This window comes from Silurus meridionalis, chromosome 9 (assembly GCF_014805685.1).
Source record: "Silurus meridionalis isolate SWU-2019-XX chromosome 9, ASM1480568v1, whole genome shotgun sequence".
Lineage (NCBI taxonomy): Eukaryota > Metazoa > Chordata > Actinopteri > Siluriformes > Siluridae > Silurus > Silurus meridionalis.
Genome location: NC_060892.1, coordinates 14,113,351 through 14,128,462, shown reverse-complemented (window position 1 = coordinate 14,128,462; position 15,112 = coordinate 14,113,351). Strand labels below are relative to the sequence as shown.

Genomic DNA, 15,112 nt, shown 5'->3' with positions numbered 1-15,112 from the left:
TATCTGTTCTATTCATTTAACACATTCATGACATTAGCGAACAAAAATCTTTTGAAAGCTGTGATATTAATTTATAAAATTAACAACTGAAACGCAAAAAGACAATGAGTTTCTCTTATGAGCACATTTGTAAACAAAGTCATCAGCAAAGCCCACATGAAGTCATCGGCCCGGGTTCAAGAAACTTTATTATATCCAAACAATTATAATAAAGACCAATTGCATTTTATTAACATCCTAAGAATGCAGTGATTTGCTAAAGGCAGTTATTTTATTTAATGTGAGAGATCAATCAAGTGCAGGTACTTAAGTGTACCTGAAGCCAGATTGCTAGACATATAGTGAGGCTATACGTCACCTGGAACGGTGGAGACTGAAAAAAGGTGAACTAAGTGCACACTTACAGGTACAGGTGTACTCCTGAGGTAAACACAGCAACAAGGAGCACAGTTTGGTAGAGTTGTACATCTTCATCCAGAACAATCATAGATAGATAGATAGATATTTTTATATGAACATAAAATAAGTGTAATTCATATATTTTTTACTAAAATAATCATGGGGACCTCACTAAGTCTATTTCTTACTTGTCATGGGAAGTCCCTAATGCCTTATGCAGGGTCCCTAATGCCTTATGTAGGGACCCTAATGCCTTATGCAGGGTCCCTAATGCCTTATGCAGGGTCCCTAATGCCTTATGCAGGGTCCCTAATGCCTTATGCAGGGTCCCTAATGCCTTATATAGGGTCCTGGATCACCCCCCCAAATCCAAGCACTGGAATAATCTTACAAACATCCCCATGATGCAGTAAATAGCTTAAAACAATATTTTATAGGGGAAAATATAGAGGCATTTCACAAAAGGGTACTCGTACCTGAAGCCGGGGTCCTAAACATGTACTTATGTTATACTTCACCTGGAAAAGGTGGAGACTTAAAAAGGTGGACTAAGTGCACCCTTACAGGTAACAGTATACTCTTGAAGGTACCACTGTAGAAACATGGGGTAAAGCTTTGTACTGTTGTACAACATCTAGACAATGTAGAGTCACTAATCCTTTTAGTATGTGTGGAAAGATTGGATACACGGATATATACAGTGCACGCGCTGTAATTGAAGAGAACTGTGCGTTGACGCACAAACGTTATGTAACCCTGAAGAAGAAGAAGAAGAAGAAGAAGAAGAAGAAGAAGAAAGATGGGATGCAACTCACCGTGAGCATCTTTCTGTGCAATATTCTGCGTGCGGATGAGAGACGACAGCCGCCGCACGTCTCCCTTAAACACGCACTCGTGCACCGGGAAATCATCGGCGCTTCGAACGATCGGATTTTTGTTTTTATCGTCGAGGGTTTCCGGGGTGGAAATGCCGTTAGTGTTGGCGTTAATGTGCGTCTGTTGCTGCTGCTGATGAAGGTGATTGTGGCTGTGCTGCGACGCCGATTTGACGATCTTGTGGTTGCTGAAGATCTTGTTGCTCTTGCCTTTGCTGTTCGTCCTAGTGGACGACGTGAACGTGCCGGTCGCCGCTTCCTCGTCGGGCTCGAGCAGGTCCTCGTCCTTCCCCGGCTTGTGGTCCTTGCGCAGCGAGCGGATCTTCTCTCCGGTCATGGTGCGAGCTCTGGGTGAGGAGGAGCAGCGCGATGACCCTGGGACAGACGCGTACGAATCGTCTCTGGCAGAGACGCCAGCTGGAGATCGCGCAGTAACAACAACGACGAGAGCAAATCGCACAACATGAAAACGCCCGGTTTCGGTCTCGACCCCAACCGGCTGCCAATCACACACACATGTGGTGCATGTTACACGTTAAAAAACAAAATAAAAAACAACTAAAAGAACAACCGCGATTACTTTCGTCTCACCGTCATCCTAAAGCTCATCCAAACCCAACCTTACAGTCCAACAACCAGAGCCCAAACCACGTCTGCTGAACTTCCGCTTGTCCTCTCGCGAGAACTTGGCTACACCAGTGCGATGTTACGTTTCCTTTAAAACCCACCCATGTATATCCATAAATCCCACCCCTTTTCAATGATTGGCCATTACTACAAACCCACGAGCAGCCCATTTGTCCAATCCGTTGACTCGGTGTGAATATAACCCTCGTGGCCAATGAGCAGTCAGATCTCCGAAAACAGGCGGGAAGGATATTTGCGTGCCTCAGGGTTCTGGTAATGACTTCCGCTGGGGAATCTTTGGACTAAGGAACAAACAGTGTAGTAAACAGTCTTCAGTATACAAGCAATGAAATAAATTAATGGCGTTTTATATTTGTAAAACGTGCTGTGTTTATTTATGTCATTTAGAAATGGCACAATTGACCTCAACATGGGATGAAAGGAAGAACGCGGCAGTTGCTGCGACCTAGCGGCCTCTGGGAGAACTGCAAATACTGCAATGTTCAAGCAGAAATCACACTGTATATCAGATACGTGCAGGGAGGAGGGGGGAGGGTGCAGGGAGGAGGGAGGGCGCAGGGAGGAGGGGGGGCGCAGGGAGGAGAGGCAGTGGTAAAAAAAAATGTAATGAAATATGAAAAAAAAAATATAAAAAAAACAATGATCTGTCCCTCTGATGTGTGTTATAAACACATTTACATTATTTGGCAGACACCCTTATCCAGGGCAACTTACAATTATCTCATTTATACAACTGAGCCTGCTTGCCCAAGGTCACAGCAGTGGCAGCTTAGTGGTGGTAACATTTGAACTCATCACCTTCTGATCCAACAGCTTAACTCCTGTTTACCCAATCCCATGCCAATTCTACGATTCCAAACATTTTTGTTCTCAAGAAACTGTTTTGGCTGTAATTCTTGGTGAGGCACAATTAAGTGCAGAAGCTGAGAGCTCTGAATCACCTCAGATTGCACAATCCCATTCACACTTACCTGATCTGAGAACAAGCAAGTGCCTGTGACTATTTGTGTGAACATCAACAATATTATGTTTGTACATCTCTAATAGTCTTGTTTGTAGGCCTTTAATTGTAGACCTGCATGTCATCACCATCCATAGTCTAGGTAACTTATTGTAGATAGTCCTGTAAAATATATTTAGGCTTCTCGCTATCAATAAAACAATAAAAAGGATCATGAGAGTCAGCCATTACCAATGCTGCAATGATTAGGGTGGGCGTCTTATCCCCCAAAACATTTAGGCATCAGTTCATTGCATAAGTCATTGAGTGCAAAAAAGTTAAACCAGTTGTCAAGATTTTTTAAGCTCTTCTTCATCACAGTTCCATTAAACTTTTTTGGTAAATGTGTCTTGATGAATTGTGCAGATGAACCATGAATGTCACTAATGAAGGGGCGTGTTCACTTTCAGATCAACTAATAATCAACTAGTTCTCTAAAATAGGTCAAGGCTGAATCTCGTGAACCTTCAATTGGCGAGTGTATATAAAAAGAGCAAAACACAGACTTACAATTGTTGAAAATGGATGAACTAGAAAATGAACATGGTCGAGAGCTAAGAATAGGGATGCATGCTGGAATGGTAAGGAGGCAAAATAGAGGAAGAGGAAGAAGAGGCCAGAGACATAGACACATCTCTGATGAAATTAGAGCCACTATTGTGGACCATGTTGACAATGGCTGAGGCGGGTCGGAGGGTACAGCAGAATATTGGGAGATCAACTGTGTCTTCATTAATTCAAACATTTCGTAGAGAGAACAGGTATATAATCCACCAGAGTGGACTGTGCTGTTACTGTAAGTGTGTGTATACATTCTCTAATGTATACATCTAAGTAAATATGTATTGCATTTTTTCTACACAGGACTGCAGGATTACCTTATAGGGGTGGCAGAGGACCGCTTTTCACACCCCAACAAGAGAAAGCTATTTGCACCATGGTCCGAGCAAACAATGCCATAAGGTTAAGAGAAATACAACAGGCTGTTGTAGAAGATATTACAGTTTTTCTCAGTCGCTTTGGAGCGTTTCTCAGATCAGAAATGAAATTTTCAAAACTACTTGTTCAAACTCCACATCATTAAGTCACTTGTGCTCATCATACGAACATTTTTCGTTGCTTTGATGAAATTGTGAATGCTTTTGTACATCATTTAATCGATTGTGTACAAGTGTCTGCTTTTTCCTACATTATCAGTTGTTTATGTCATGTTGTTCAAAATGTATTATACTAGTTTCACCTAAATGGTTTTAACCCCCAAAACATTTAGGCATCAGTTCATTGCATAAGTCATTAAATGCAAAAAGGTTAAACCAGTTGTCAAAATTTGTCAAGCTCTTCTTCTTCACAGTTCTATTAAACTTTTTTGATAAATGTGTTTTGAATTGATGAATTGTGCAGATGAACCTTGAATGTCACTAATGAAGGGGCGTGTTCACTTTCAGATCAACCAATAATCAACTAGTTCTCTAAAATAGGTCAAGGCTGAATCTTTTGAACCTTTATGGTAATTGGCGAGTGTACATAAAAAGAGCAAAACACAGACTAACAATTGTTGAAAATAGATGAACAACTAGGAAACGAACATGGTCGAGAGCCAAGAATAAGGATGCAGCTGGAAGGGTAAGGAGGCAAAACAAAGGAAGAGGAAGAAGAGGCCAGAGACAGAGATATGTTTCAGATGAAATTAGAGCCACTATTGTGGACAGTGTTGTCAGTCATGGCCTCACAATGGTATTGCAAGGGATGATATCTGTTGTGATGTGGATGAAAATCAGTGGCCCGACAGACTGGGACGTCAGGGGGTAGTGACAGATTGCACTGTATAGTGCGGCATGCGCAGTTCTGCCTAAGAAGTGTTTCCTATGTTTACCTTTTGGAATTTTAATTTGTGTCTTTTTATTTTCTATCACAATGACATTACATTGAAATTTTTTAGTTAGTCCACTAGTAAAGAAAAATAAAAAAATTGTGAATCCTGTCCAGTCTCTTACGATCATAAATTTGTGCTGTTGAAATTCACAGTTGCCAATTCAGCCTCATGCATTTTTAATACTTGTAATCCAAAACATAGTTTACATCAGGAAATACTAAAATAAAGCATTGTCATATTGAAAAAATGACTAAACATTTTGACTATCTTGTTTGTAGACAATAATAAAAGGACTTGTTATTTTGATGGCAATGATATGTTCATTGACACAAATACTTAATTTTAAGAGAAGTACTAATGAGTTTGAGCAGGAAACAGGCTTTTGCAAGAAATCCAATGTATTGTGCTGTTTGTTCACTTTCTTTTGTGAATGCATTTACTGATTTGCAAATCTTAAGGATGATTCGAGAAATGCTTCAAAGCGACTGAGAAAAACAGTAATGTATTTGAAAACATCCAGTCTGTTAGCATCTCAACTATCGATAGGGTGTGGAAGAAACACCACATGAGCATGAAACAGCTGTATCGTGTACCATTTCAAAGGAATGGTGACAGAGTGAAGGAGCAACGTTACCAGTATGTACAGGTAAAACATCTATTGGCATACTTTATCTAATTTACATAAACTTCCTATAGTGACATATATAATACAGCATGTGTGACCTATCTACATTTGCTATATCTGTAGGAAAAAAACATGCAATATGTGTACATTTGATATAACTGTATCTTGTGAAATTAAATTAATGTGCATAACTAATTGGGTATCTTCTGGGTTGTAGCGTATAATGGAATTGGAGTCAAGTGAACCACCTTACAACTTTATATATGTGGATGAGGCTGGCTTCAGTCTAAGCAAAAGCAGAAGACGTGGTCGAAACGTCATCGGAAACAGAGCTACTGTTGACCGGGCCAGCGGGGAGGAAATATTACTGTGTGCTGCTATGTCAAAGCAGGGTGTGCTATTAGTATTCCCCTTATAGGCTCATACAACACACAGCATCTCCTCACCTTCTTAGAGACCCTCTATAGGGCTCTCATCCCTGATGACGAGAGGGGTCTATTTCGAGATGATTTACCAAAGTATGTGATACTTTGGGATAATGTGAGTTTCCATCCCTCAAACACCATCAGGCAATGGTTTCTGACCCATAACAGGATGCTGATGCAATTTCTCCCACCCTATTCCCCATTCCTCAACCCAATTAAGGAGTTTTATTCAGCATGGAGGTGGAAGGTTTATGATTGCCAGCCACATACTCAGATGACCCTGCTGGCTGCAATGGATGCAGCATGTGAGGACATCACAGCAAAAGCCTGCAGAGGTTGGATAAGACATTCTAGAAGATTTTTTCCATGCTGTATTGCAAGGGATGATATCTGTTGTGATGTGGATGAAAATCTGTGGCCCGACAGAAATCAGGAAATCAGGGGGTAGTGACAGATAGCACTGTATAGTGCAGCATGCGCAGTTCTGCCTAAGAAGTGTTTCCTATGTTTACCTTTTGGAATTTTAATTTGTGTCTTTTTATTTTCTATCACAATGACATTATTTTGTAAATTGGATAGATTTGACAGTCCATCAGTAAAGAAAAATTGAAAAAATGAATCCTGTCCAGTCTCTTACAATCAATATCCAACATAGAGTAATGTGTAAATTTGTGCTGTTGAAATTCATAGTTGCCACTTAGAAGAAATTCAGCCTCGTGCATTTTCAATACTTGTAATGCAAAACAGAGTTTACATCAGAAAATACTAAAATAAAGCATTGTCATATTGAAAAAATGACAAAACATTTTGACTATCTTCTTCGTAAACAATGATAAAAGGACTTGTTATTTTGATGGCAATGATATGTTCATTGACACAAATACTTAATTTTGAAAGAAGTACTAATGATTTTGAGCAAAAAACAGACTTTTGCAAGAAATCCAATGCATTGTGCTGTTTGTTCACATTGTTTTGAGAATGCATAATAATAATAACTAATAAGTACTACTGAAACAACAACTACTAATAATCAGACAGACAGACAGACAGACAGACAGACAGACAGACAGACAGACAGACAGACAGACAGACAGACAGACAGACAGATAGATAGATAGATAGATAGATAGATAGATAGATAGATAGATAGATAGATAGATAGATAGATACGAAATAAATGCATAAATTATACCTCAGGTTACACAAGCTGAATCTAAATCACTAACATAAAAGTATAGGCTGGTTTTCACTATCAGTCATAAAATTCAGTCATCTTAATGTTACATTTGTTTTTATTTGTGTGCATGATCTTATAGAAAGTAATGACAAAAAATGATCTGTAATATATTATATAGCACCTCTTTCTCCATTATCTTGTTGATATTGTGGATTTTTGTGCCTATGTATTGTGTGTGTGTGTGTGTGTGTGTGTGTGTGTGTGTGTGTGTGTGTGTATGTGCACACGTGTACATGTGTGTTCTTATTGTTCGCTTATTCTCCAACATTCTCCAGTCACGAAATATATCACTTTGATTCTATGTAACAACACTAAATTCATAGTTAATATTCCTTATGTTACAGTCTCCATTCTGATTGGTTAGAATGCATGGATTAATTTTGTTTAATAGCAGCTATGGCAATGCTAACAGACAAAAAAAAAAAACCCACAGGTTCATATTAATGTCTTTATCTTAATATTTTATTTCCATACTAACAGCTTACATGGCGACTTCAGATCCTTGTTACAATAGAAATAGGTTTAAAAAAGCATATGTTGAAAGTTTTCTGTGAGGTTTCATTGTTTTTTAAACTTTATGGGAGAAATCTCCCTGTGTTTGCACATAGTAACAGTCTGAAGTAAAGCTGTTTTCGACAAGACAGTTTTTTACATTTCTGACACGACAAGCTGCAGATATTTTTCTTATTAATGTAAAAAGAGTGGGTAAAAAGGAAGGCTGATGATAGAATGATTGTTTATTAGTAGCTGATATAACATAATCTATAACAGTGTAATTATTAATTTGTTTTGCAGACATCTTGCAATGTTAAATGTATGTTATTTAGAAAAAATTCTACATAAATGCTTCACAAACTCATCAGCAAACGTTTATTTTCCAGATTGTTTAAATACATTTCACAAACAACAAAGTGCTTATCAATATTTCTAAACAACTGCTTATCAAACTTGCACCACATGACGGTTATAAATAATACAGTAGCTTTAATACAAGCGTAAAATAATGTAAGATAAAGTTCTTATATCATTTAGTACGGCCAGGAAATTTGGCCCTTGTGCTACAATAAATGCAGATGTTATATTATGCATAGCCTCTTATTTCACATGTATACTGTATCGTGAAATGATAACAAGCATCAAGTACACACATTAATTGGACTAGAAAAAATAACTATGAAGGAATCATTTTAAAGCACCCATGTGTGTATCATAACCAGTCAGTCCGCTCATAAAGGAGGAGACTTTGAGCACTCCACATTCAGCAATAAGACCTCAAAATGTAATTATTGTTTTTTTTATTATTGTCCTTTTAAAGATTGTTTCTGATTAAATAATGACAATACGCCTCTGTTTGACTGAACAGCGGTGAGCAGTGCATTACAAGCAACCAGCTCAGCTATTTAAATCAGATCAGCCACGTTCAGTGGCATTTCCTCAACTGTAGTGTTGTAAAAAGTCTCAATGTCTCGAAGAATCCTCTTGTCCTCCTCGGTGACAAAGTTTATAGCGACACCCTTCCTGCCAAAACGGCCGCCACGTCCAATTCTACAGAAAAACAAAATGAGTGTTAGAGTTATAATCACTCAACCAGGAACATCTCAGGATTTTAGCGGAAATCATAATCAGCACAAACCTGTGAATGTAGTTTTCTCGGTTGGTGGGTAAATCATAGTTAATGACTAGAGATACTTGCTGCACGTCAATGCCACGAGCCTGGAAGAGCGTGATGAAATGAGAAAAGCAGGTGTTGAAAACATTCTACTAAAAATATCTGGTGCTTCTATGACAGGTTAAAAACTCTATATTTGCAAAAAAAAAAGCACCTTTACATGTACACGTTATCTGACAGTGGAAAAACTCAGGGTCAAAAATTGTGCATTTTCTTAAAATCTGGTCTCAGTACTGATTGTTATGTTATTGTTAAAGACTTTCTTTTGAACCGTTACATATATGTATAAATACACCAACCAGGCATAACTTTATGGCCACAGATCAGACATAATATGACCACCTGCCAAAAATTGTGTTAGTACCTCTTTTGCTGCCAAAACAGTCCTGACCCATCGAGCAATAACAGCATTAACTTCTCCAGCAATTTGAGCTACAGGGGCTCATCTGTTGGATCGGACTATACGGGATCGGGCCAGCCTTCTCTCCCCACATACATCAGTGAACCTTGGCCGCCTGTGACCCTGTCCACTTCCTTGGAACACGCCACAAGAGATGCAGGTTTGAAGATGCTCTGACCCAGAAATCCTTACGCTTGCCAATTTATTTGTGTTTCTAACACATGAACTAACAGGCCCACTAACAGGCACCTTAATAAAGGGCTCTTCAGTGTTATTCACTCACTGGTCATAATGTTGTGCCATAATTTTATGCCTGGTCGGTGTAATAAAGAGGGATTAATGAATATGTGAAGCGCTTTGAGTGAACTTGTGAGGTTAAAGTTAATTTATTTTCCAAAACTGTTCTGTGTTCTGCCTAAGAAAAAGATTTTTACCCAACAATGTCTGCCTCTGTAAACACTGTACAGAAAATGCAGTGTACATTTTATACACATGTTTAGTTCTTGTGCATGTATGTCTGAGCCATTTTAAAGAATGCTGTTAATGTTAGAGATGCCAACAGATATGAGCTGTTAGAAAAAGAAAAAAAAACTTACCAGCAAATCCGTAGTGATCAGCACCCTGCTGGATCCCGATCGGAACTCCCTCATAATCACGTCACGTTCCTTCTGATCCATGTCTCCATGCTAAAAGAATCAAACCCAAGGCTCAGTACAGAATCTCCAAATATTTAAAGCAAGATTGAGTGAGAATGATGAACTTTTTCTTCTTTTGGCTGCTCCCGTAAGGGGCCGCCACAGCGGCTCATCTGTCTCCACCTTCTCCACCTCTTCTCCCTGCAACCGCACCACTCCACTTCCCTCCCTCTCATACACACACATGTACTCTGTTTTACTCCTACTGACTTTCATGAGCAATGTAATGGATGAAGATTTAACAATGATTACGGTGTATACAGACAGTGTATAATTATGTAACTGTATAAATAAATAAACAAACAAACTGTGTAATTACATACAGGCCAGGTATGTCCATTAATTGTGAGTAAAGTGTTGAGTAATGTGTTGACCCTATGTGTTGATCATGTGATTTGGCTGGGGACTTTTAAGGGGTGGACTTTTAAAGACATTTTAGTTTTTTTAAACAAATTTAGACCAACGATTTTTAAAACGGTTAAATTCAGTAATTACTTATGAAACATGTGAGGGACAATCATGAGAACAGGGTGGTAAAAAGAAAAAACCCAGAGCGATCAATGAAAAGCAAGTTACCATGGCAACTCTGCTTTGAACAGACTTACAGTATATACAATTTATCAGGACTCTCAGGGTTTTTTTTAAATAAAATAATATTTGTGTGTTTTTTTATTCACCTTCCCAGCTGTAGAATAAAGAGTGTATAAATTCCTACCAAAGCAGAGACAGTAAAGTCACGAGCGTGCATCTTCTCGGTAAGCCAGTCCACCTTCCTCCTGGTGTTGAGGAAGATCACAGCCTGGGTGATTGTCAGAGTCTCGTACAGGTCACACAGTGTGTCTAACTTCCACTCCTGGTACAAAAGATATAAGCAAAACATCTATCACTTGTCGCATATCTGGAATGTATATTAAACCAGACCTACGTCTATTAGCAGTTGCATTAGTTCCTGAGTCCCTGAGTTGAGCAAATTTAAGCTGCTCTCAGATACAAACCTCTAGAATCAATGTAAGATTTTGGTGTAAACCTATCCTACGTGATATATGATATTTATGATTAATTGTTTACCTCTTGTTCCACATTTATGTAGAATTGCTTGATACCCTCCAGAGTAAGCTCCTCTTTTCTCACAAGGATGCGAACAGGCTCACGCATAAACTTTTTGGTCACTTCCAAAACCTCAATGGGCATCGTGGCAGAAAGAAGCACGACCTGGAACAGAGACACGACAACCTCGGAATGGAAGCAGTGCTTTTAACATTAGTCTACAGTTTATTTATTTTACAACTGATCATATTGCCTCCAGGCAGAGTGCTGCAAACCTAACATGCTCCATTAGCTTATAATGTACATCAACAAACAATATTTTCCATAAAGAAATATGAGATGGGTTCCTGACACCCACTCATTTTTTTCATAGCAAAAATACACTAGAATCAAACAAGATGGAAGAAAAATGGTGCTCACTTGAATGTCGGTGCTTAGCTTCTGAAAAATGTCATAGATCTGATCCTTAAATCCACGACTTAGCATTTCATCAGCTTCATCCAAAACAAACATCTTGATCCATTTAGGAGCTGTGTACAGTGAGAGGAAATTTAAAGCATGCCCTCTGTGGCTCTACACACTGTAGCTGATATATGTGAAGTGTGCATTTGTGACTGACAAAAAGCAACGATAGCATAATATATATATATATATATATATATATTTTTTTAAACTAACTGTTAAAACTGCCAAAAATGAAATTTACACAAACATCCCCAGAATATTTGGCAAAAGAATTTATAAAAATTTTGCTTAGGAACAGCATTTATACACGCATAATATACATTTGAAGACGATAAAACCATAAAATGCCAAATCTAAAAATGTATTTTAAGATTTCCCCCCTTGAAAATTACAGTGTAAATGACACTTTTCGATTTTTCATAAACCACTGTTTTAATATCTAAACACTACACTCATATTAACAATTACACAAGTCAGATTTGGAAGACACTAATAAATGTAAATGTACATAAGGCTGTTTACTCACACAGAATTCTTCTGTTTAACATGTCAAACACACGACCCGGTGTCCCGACCACTATGTGGTATGCCTCGGCTTGGAGTTTTTGCATCTCGTTTCGCACATTCGTGCCCCCGATGCAGGCATGACATGTGGCACCCATATAGTCACCAAGTGCCAGGATTACTTTCTGAATCTAAGTAGCAAAATAAAAAAAACAAACATGACTGCAAATGCAAAATACGAAGTTAAAAACAGAATCTAAATGAGTGTGATTATAAAAAAACAAATAATGCATCTTTGTACTAAATACACTGATTTCTACGTGATTTCTACGTATCTTAATGCAGCATCTTAGACAGAGCGCACCTGTAGGGCCAGCTCTCTGGTAGGAGCCAGCACCATGGCCTGGGTCTCCTTCTGTTCTAAATCTAACTGCTGCAGGATGGAGATAGCAAACGTGGCTGTCTTGCCAGTCCCTGACTGAGCCTGAGCGATAACATCATAACCTTTGGGGGGAAAAAAACAACAAGAAACAATGTAAAAGCACTGAAAACCTATCCGGCCCCTGCTGTAGATATGATCAAGCATGGCATATCATGTAATACAAAATATTTCTGCAAACATGCTGATGTGATTTTTAAACATTACTGTAAATTGTACAGGCTGTAGCGTCATCCTTGACATTTAGAATAACTTTTGGTCCTTATTAATTTGTCAGCACTCCACCCTCTTTTCCACTCCCATATTAGAGTGTTCACATCAGCAATGAATTGAATCCCTAATAAACAGAGCCCTTGGCTGAAACAATCTTGAAAAATGTTCTAAGAAAGAAAAATTATTTAAAGAGCAGATAAAAAAGGATCTTTTCCTACTGGGAATCGAAATAGAATTACCATGGAAACCGAGGAGGTTATGAGCGTGGTGTGTGTCTCACACTCGCAATCAACCACTACCACATGGGTAAGTGTTAAATTATGTTTACATTACGGTAATTTGCGGTGTATTTGTTTGGTAAAATAGGCTACAAATACTTTTTAAGTGCAGAAATAAGCGATCGAATGAGGTCTCGGAACGGATTAAATCACTTTTAGATTCATTCCTATGGTCAAAATCAGTATGAACGTTTAAGCAAATGGCCCTACGAGCAATTTTCAAAAACGAATTATGCTCGTACAACAGGGTTTTACTGTACTCCTGATGCACCACTATCAGCAGGAAGTCAAACGGCATTGTGGGTAATGTTGGAAAGTGATAAAAGCTCAAATGGTTTGGCAAAACACAAAAAACAAAGATTAATATTAAAATCATACATGGTGTAGTTTTCCTTTAATGCTTATACAGAGTCAGACATCCAATTTAAAATAAGACTGAGGAATTAAACAAAACAAATCTTGGAGAATCTCAAACCTCTAACTAGGATGCAGTAATGCAAAACACAGCACTTACCTTTAATGCATGGAATGATTGCCCTCTGCTGAATGGCTGATGGTTTCTCAAACCCATAAGCGTAGATTCCACGAAGGAGCATCTCCTTCAAGTTCATGTCATCAAAATTGTCTGTAATCTCATTCCAGTTGCTCTACAAAAAAAATCCAACATGTAAATACGCAGCCATTCGGTATGGATTTAAGGAATTTTTGTTTGGTGATGATGACTCACTCACCTCAATGACACCATCAGGCTCCATTCCTTCAGGGCCCCCATGCTCTCTGTCTCTGGAGGTATAACAGAAAACAATCAATGAGGTGGATGATGCATGAATGATAAAAATGTGATATGAACATATTAGTGCTGTTCACAGTGGCACGGCAGGGCGGCAGGGAAATTCTGCCAACCCACAACTCTGGGGTCTGTTTCCTGAGTTCAGGTTACCATGTGTATAGAGTTTCATGTGTTCTTTCCATGTGTTCATGGATCATGGATTTGATAGCGTTTGAACTCATTTGTCTATTCAGAGGGTTTTACCATTGCACACCCTGTGTGTGTGTGTGTGTGTGTGTGTGTGTGTATATGTATATATATATATATATATATATATATATATATATATATATATATATATATATATATACAGTACAGACCAATAGTTTGGACACACAAGGCGTGTCCAAACTTTTGGTCTGTACTGTGTATATATATTATATACACAGTACAGACCAAAAGTTTATATATATTATATATACAGTACAGACCAAAAGTTTGGACACACCTGCTCATTCAAAGAGTTTTCTTTATTTTCATGACTATGAAAATTTGTAGAGTCACACTGAAGGCATCAAAACTATGAATTAACACGTGGAATTATATATGGAATTATATACATAACAAAAAAGTGTGAAACAACTGAAAATATGTCATATTGTAGGTTCTTCAAAGTAGCCACCTTTTGCTTAGATTACTGCTTTGCACACTCTTGGCATTCTCTTGATGCCTACTTTGAAGAACCTACAATATGACATATTTTCAGTTCACTTTTTTGTTATGTATATAATTCCACATGTGTTAATTCATAGTTTTAATGCCTTCAGTGTGACTCTACAATTTTCATAGTCATGAAAATAAAGAAAACTCTATGAATGAGAAGTATATATGTGTGTGTGTGTGTGTGTGTGTGTATATATATATATATATATATATATATATATATATATATATATATATATGACGTTAAAATATATATATTTTATATTTATATTTTTTTACAAATATTTTTTATATCTATATATTTATATTTGAAGACATTTTCCCCCAACCAGACAGCAAAATAAAAAGAAGAAATATATCATATCGCATATATGTATATATTGCTTGATAACTAATCGTTTTATCTCCATTACTCCATTCTCACTGAGCGGCAACTTGACGTTAATATCACTAACGGCTAACGTTACTAAGCCTGAATTTACTTGTTATATAGACTACTAGTTATGATCTATTAGACTGAAGTTCAGGCGGATTTAGTTTGTTTGGACAGGATTTATAAATCATTATGACTTCGCACTAAACTGGCACTAGCAGTCCGGGATGCTTATGCGAGCCTTATGCAGCTGTTATTACCTGTTATAATCTGCAGAATCACTGGACATTATCCGATCGAAGTTTCAGCGCTTACACAAAAGTTAAAATGTGCTACACATATCAGTCCTCCCACTCTTATTATACTCTCTAGTTACGTCACAGGTAAAAAAAACAAAAACAAAAAAAAACAATTACGTCACAGGTAAAAAAAAACAAAACAAAACACCGACCAAA

At 37.8% G+C, this 15,112-nt stretch overlaps 2 protein-coding genes across 2 annotated transcripts in view; both read right to left on the bottom strand.

Annotated features, from left to right (window-relative positions):
• Positions 1-1,956, bottom strand: part of ankrd13c (ankyrin repeat domain 13C) — a 39,037-nt gene extending 37,081 nt beyond the window's left edge. The window contains exon 1 of the mRNA XM_046857772.1: positions 1,215-1,956. Within this exon, the coding sequence (XP_046713728.1) occupies positions 1,215-1,611 (397 nt within the window). The 5' untranslated portion in view covers positions 1,612-1,956. The remainder of the gene's footprint in view (positions 1-1,214) is intronic.
• Positions 1,957-7,926: 5,970 nt separating this feature from the next.
• On the bottom strand, positions 7,927-15,072 carry LOC124390767 (eukaryotic initiation factor 4A-II-like). Its single transcript, XM_046856763.1, has 11 exons — positions 14,918-15,072; positions 13,524-13,575; positions 13,307-13,439; positions 12,227-12,366; positions 11,885-12,053; positions 11,314-11,423; positions 10,915-11,058; positions 10,562-10,699; positions 9,748-9,837; positions 8,716-8,795; positions 7,927-8,627 (listed from the first exon to the last, which is right to left on the bottom strand). Exons 1-11 carry the CDS (start codon positions 14,944-14,946, stop codon positions 8,483-8,485), a joined length of 1,230 nt encoding a protein of 409 aa, XP_046712719.1. The 5' UTR covers positions 14,947-15,072; the 3' UTR covers positions 7,927-8,482.
• Between the last annotated feature and the right edge of the window lie 40 nt (positions 15,073-15,112).

Excerpts from the sequence above, each read along its gene's own strand:
- LOC124390767 (XM_046856763.1), bottom strand. The coding sequence starts at position 14,946 with ATGTCCAGTGATTCTGCAGATTATAACAG. Across the intron at positions 10,700-10,914 it reads ACATAAATGTGGAACAAGAG|GAGTGGAAGTTAGACACACT; the intron begins GTAAACAATTAA and ends CTTTTGTACCAG. Across the intron at positions 9,838-10,561 it reads ACTTTACTGTCTCTGCTTTG|CATGGAGACATGGATCAGAA; the intron begins GTAGGAATTTAT and ends TGATTCTTTTAG.